This window comes from Dipteris shenzhenensis, chromosome 16, assembly GCF_047967505.1.
Source record: "Dipteris shenzhenensis isolate YYH24624 ecotype China chromosome 16, Dip_SZ_1.0, whole genome shotgun sequence".
NCBI lineage: Eukaryota > Viridiplantae > Streptophyta > Polypodiopsida > Gleicheniales > Dipteridaceae > Dipteris > Dipteris shenzhenensis.
In genome coordinates this window covers 8,505,271-8,510,721 of record NC_141611.1, presented here as the reverse complement: position 1 = coordinate 8,510,721, position 5,451 = coordinate 8,505,271, and the positions used below count along the sequence as shown (strand labels likewise).

Sequence of the window (5,451 nt, the reverse complement as noted above, 5' to 3'; positions counted from 1 at the left end):
CGATGTGCCTCTTCGCCATGAACAACAACCAGTATGCTCTCCTTTGTCATCCTCCTGACATAGTCCCCCTTTTCTCTCTTCCTGCTCTTGCATGCACCGTCTCCATTCTTTGCTTGCCTGATCTTTCAACCCATTCCTCTTCACATGGACGCAGGCTTGATTTGTTTAAATTCGTTTGTTTCCTCCAAAGTGAAATTTGTCTCGCCTCTTTATGTTTTCCCTTGTTCTTCTGATTTTGCAGGTCACCACTTACATAATTGGAAGCAAGAAGATGATATGGGCATGGGAAGAGTGGAAGCTTGGGCTTGTCGTAGACAGGTGGAAAGACAAGTCATGGAAGAATTTTAGTTTCTTCCGAGCCTGCCTATGAGAAACACTCAAAATCTCTATGAGACAAACCTCTCATGAAGACCAACGCTTACACGTAGCGAAGGGAAAGGAGACTTCATATAAACCAGAGCTGACAAAGGTCTAGGTAGACCTTTGGTGGAGGCATTGTGGAAGGGCTGGAAGAGTGGATTCAAAGGCACACGCTTACGTTGGTAAAAGTTCAGTGATGGCAGAGTGCAAAGTAGGAAACCTGTGATAGAATTGGAGTTCAAACTAGGAAATCTACGTAAGCTTATACTTACATCCTCCATAATTTTATATTTCACCTAATCATTTAGATACCCCTCTTGCATGTTTCCAACAACAACTTGTCTGTAGTGTTGAAGCTTCTGGCGTAGTCCTCTCTATTGCATCTCGAAGCCTCTGCTTCCAATTGTAATCCAAATAATCCAACGATGGAACAACAACAATCGTTCCACTAGGTCAAACGCCATGAATGCAAACGTCCATAGCCTAATCACAAAAGTCCAATAGCCTTTGCTAGGTCCAGTCCAGAATTTAGCTGTCAAAATATTTGGAAGTTCTTGGAACTCTACATCACAACAGATTTCGTGAAGATGATTTTCAACGAGAGATGAGGACTTTCTTCCTTCCAAAGCTAATATCACGCTTTGGCCATAAAGCACCTTCTAAATCCACACAAAAGAGTGAATTACTCATCGCAATTGTAAGCCGTGAACCAGCATGCAAAGAGTAGGTCCTAGATCAAGATGCGAGCTGCATCTTGAATCAGTAACCACGAATTGAAGGTTGCACCTTGCACGCAATTGCACATACGGCAAATTGGCTTTCTCATGACCAAGAGCGATCACCATATTTTTAATAAGCCTCTACGGGCAATGAAACCAGTGGACCGGACTAATTGAAAGACAGGCTGGTTTTATTTTGCCTCTAGATAATTTATGTGCAGGTCATTGTGAGGCTGGGGCAGGGAAGACTTGGCATTTGAAACAAGGAGGTGTGCAATGTAGTGGAAAAGGGTATGCTTTTTTCCATATCTTACCTCTTGCACATCGAGAACATCTAAAATCAATCACCTCCCCTTGTGCGGATAAGAAGAACAACAAACGTATAAAACCTTAAGCGAACAGTTGGGGACGGATAGCAGCTCGAGTAGCCTGCAAGAGAAGGTTTAAGTTTGGAGAGAGAAGCTGAGAAGCACCTGGGGTAGCCACAACCAACTGGTTGTAAACGAGCAGGTCCTATAGTACCTTTGGAGAAGAGCCCAAGTTTAGCAATCAATGAAGGAGCAGCTTCGTTCCCGAACAGTGAAAGAAGCGAAACGTCAACGAACTAAACGAACTGCTGGGAGTTCTGCAAAGCAGCTTATTATGTAGTAAGATCTAACGATTCTATGTTTTTTTATTAGCATGATGGAAGGTACATTGAAAAGCGAAAAAACAATGTTATTTCTGTAAGTGCGTTATTTTTGGAAACTGCAGATCTGAAATCTAAGGGTTAAATCTAACGGCTTACAATGCACCACATGGTTTCACACGATTTTAGAATGTGTTGAAACGTTCTAGTGCTGGCCAAGTAATAATAGGCCCGTTGATCTAATGGCTTAGAATGTGTCACGTGTCTTTATAGGATTTCAGAGTTTCATATGCTGGCTAAGTAAAAAAGCACATGCGGCAACACCAGAGCAAACACCTAACCACACACAAGACACGTGGACCCACTAACAGCATCAAGCAATCACAAAACACTGACAAACTGAACTACCGCCATTCAAAAACCCATGCGCAACTTGTACACAGCGGACAACTAACAGTCCGACTAACCAAACCAACCGAAAATTGAAAGTCCCAACCGACACGTGTCAATCAGTTGGCGCCGCCAACCTGGGAAAATGCCTGAGGTCGGCAATTCCCGTTGGGATGTGGCCAACAGCGAGCCGGTTCCCAACCACTACCTAGAGGGAAATGCGGACCCGAGGCATTTCCCTCATAGCATGTGGCTAATCCTCAGTTCTAAAATGCTAGTTGTATATTACTTGTCAACAGGAGGTGTCATGCTTCACTACTGGCCTCTTGTCGATCCTGTCAAAAGTTGCCGCTCCAAATTGTTATATCCCGCAGCAATTAGCCGTCGCTTCTTCATATCTTGCATGGACCCGGCAATACGCTCGACTGTAAGTTTCCTGCCCTTCTCGATCGCTTCTTGTTCTGCAGCTATTGACTTTTGAAGCATCTTGTTGCGCTCACGTAGAAATTGTGCACTTGCGAAGTTGAAATCCCAGAAAACATTGCACTTATGATATATTCTGAACTTGAGGGTGGATTTGCATAACCAGTTTGTCAAGTAAATGTTGTCTTGTCTCTCTGATTCTGTTCATCTAGCAGAAGGAACACAAACGGAATACATTTTCTTTTGTATACTCCAAGAAAGAGACGCAGCTCAATCTGACGGATCAAGCGCCCGCCGATTTTGCTTCTCTCAAAGGAATCCTTCTTAAAAGAGTTCATGATGGAGCAGCAGATTCTTCCTATTACAGTTTTGGTGCCCTTCACGATGCGATCCTATCATTTGAGCGCTATATGCACGAAACAAGGCGATCAGATTTCACATTCTTCAGGGATTTGCTTCCCCATATATATAAGTGGGCTTTGATGCATGAAGACGCAGATGGGGACATCACACTGTTGGAGGCCGGTTGTGTTGGGAAAGTGCATTTGACCAGGCAAAGAATACGAGTTGTTTTAGCTAATGCATTTTTCTTGAACACTCTGTCCTTGAAAGATAAGATGATATTGGAGAATAGGTTCTTTGGAGATATCAGCTTGCTAGCCCTTTATAATTCTAAAGACAAGGTTGCGGAGCAGCGGATTCTGTGCTTACTTGCGTATTTCGCACAGGCTGTAGACTTGCAGGCCGAAGAAGTAGTATGCTTTGAGCGGCACAGGCTGTATGAATCCTGCCCAGATTGGGCTTCTCTTGATGTTAAGATCGATGTGGGACATATCAGGGTGCACACAGAAAGAATGGAGAACTCAGATGCGATGGGTTTTATGGACTTTGCAAACAAAGCCTTGCACATTCATAGGATCTTACCCTCTGCCACTCAGGAGGAGATCCTGTTCAGTACTTGCCCTGAGGCATTTGTGGGCATTCTGATCAGCGAAGAACTGCAAGACACAGAGATTATAATCATAAGAAACGTGAGGAGATTTTCCCAGTACAAAGGATACTCATACAATTTCACATTTGAAGGCTTTTATCCAGCTCTGAGAGTGCATGACATTCTGGCCGTAGATGCAACCCCTGTCATGCATTTCACCAAAGCTAAGGTGGATAGGGATTTGAACAAGGCTTATCTTGCCTTTGCTGCAGCTTCCGAGGGAGGTACCACAAAGATTGCCACCTCCCATTGGGGATGTGGAGTGTTTGGCGGTGAGAGGCACTTCAAGTTCCTGCAACAAGTCTGTGCCAGTGCATTGGCGAATGTCTCCTTGGACTACTCCACATTTGGTGATTCCCATGTAGCCAGTTCTTTCAAGCACTTGCTGGACATTATTGGCTCGCAGCAGCTCACCATAGGTAGGATTTATAGGGTTATTTCAGGCTTTAATGGAAAAAACGGAAATTTCTTTGACTATGTGACTAGAACTTTGGGTGCAGGTAGTCAGGCAAGCAGGTAAGCCTAACATAGGGAGGGTCAATGCTACCATCTCAGACTTTAAGTGAGCCAGGGGGGACTTATTTTGCCACCTTGACTCCAAAAGGTTTACCAAAAGATGTCGTATGCTTAGTACCAAAGGTGGCAGGGCGAGTGCATTATAGTTTCACCTTGTGCTCGACATTGGAACTGTTTGACGAAATTTGTACAAAGAAAATCCTATCTTTCACAATCACTTTGGCTGTAAAAAATGTTCAAGAACATCGCGCTTTTTTATTGTCTGTTTTCTTGCTGGTATGATGAGAGTTGTCCTTGATTGTGTGTTCTTGCTTTGTATGAGAAGAGTCGCGTTTTCCATTGTGAATATATGATTCGGGCTCCAATGCCTATTTTACTGTTAGGTTTATTCAAATTGTGGCAGAGATGCACGAGAACTGCTCTTAAAATCACAAGGTTTTTGTTTTGCCAAATTTAGATTGCCTGCTTTGTTTTCGGTCATGCTGTGGCTCTCATACATGCATGTCTTTATTGAAGTGTTCTGATACCAATGTGATTATAGGAGTATTCCTTAGATTAAAGTCTGCTTTTAAATATACATTGAACACATCTGTGAGCCTTGCTCTTCTGGAGCAGTCCAGACTCATGTCTAAACGTTTAGCCTGTATACTGTACATCAGGAGATCACTCGTGAATGAAAAGGAAATTCCACTCTCGATTTTGTTTGGAGATAGTGCATTTTTCTGTTCATGCAATTTTTGTACCAACAGGATGGCCTCTTTCTCAAAATTACACTTATGAAAAGAGCATTGGGGCACTCTTGAGAGTTCTTGGAAACCACTAAAATCCACACCTCGAACGCAATGACCATGTCCCCACCAGAAATACACGTGCAGAACCATCTACGTCTTCAACAGAACCTTTGAGAATTCATCAACAACATCAAACAAACTCTTGCCTGAGACTACATCATAAACTGTTATATCTGAAGCATCCACCCCAAAAATACCACCGACCACCCCTCCACCAGTAACAACAACTGCAGGAGAATCCCCACCAAAAGCACTAGTCCAAACAAAGGGCAAGATGCAAGAAACAACACTGAGACCACCAACAGAAACAGAAGCTCCACCACCTACATCTTATCAAAACCAGGAGCATTCTACCCTTAACAGTAACAACACCATCAAACTTCTTAAAATACAACTTCATATGTCTTGAACAACTTTGGGATTTCTCCTAAACTCATCATAAGGACTCACAAGAATAGATTGTGCTGCAACGATCTTCAAAGTACTGCTCTTATCATACTTCCTATAAGACGAAGACCTCCTATGAATAGTTACATATATCATCTTCTTCTGGGACTGACAAAGACGAAGCCTAGTGGTATGATGTCACACTGTTATTAGTCCTCCTTTTCCCTATACTAGTACTTAACAAAG

The 5,451-nt window shown here is 43.0% G+C and overlaps 1 protein-coding gene across 2 annotated transcripts; it reads left to right on the top strand.

Moving 5' to 3' along the window:
* Positions 1–2,282: 2,282 nt before the first annotated feature.
* LOC147892503 (uncharacterized) lies at positions 2,283–4,270 on the top strand. 2 transcript variants are annotated; one of them, XM_087387481.1, is made up of 2 exons: positions 2,283–2,524; positions 2,736–4,270. In XM_087387481.1, the coding sequence occupies exons 1-2, from the start codon at positions 2,345–2,347 to the stop codon at positions 4,029–4,031; spliced, it is 1,476 nt and encodes a 491-aa protein (XP_087243607.1). In that variant the 5' UTR covers positions 2,283–2,344; the 3' UTR covers positions 4,032–4,270. The 2 variants fall into 2 exon arrangements, with proteins under 2 accessions (XP_087243607.1, XP_087243606.1); XM_087387480.1 differs by having other exon boundaries at positions 2,733–4,270.
* Positions 4,271–5,451: the final 1,181 nt, after the last annotated feature.

Coding starts and splice junctions, on each gene's coding strand:
- LOC147892503 (XM_087387480.1), top strand. CDS start 2,345: ATGTGGCTAATCCTCAGTTCTAAAATGCTAGTTGTATATTACTTGTCA. Junction 2,525..2,732: donor ACCCGGCAATACGCTCGACT/GTAAGTTTCCTG, acceptor CTGTTCATCTAG/CAGAAGGAACACAAACGGAA.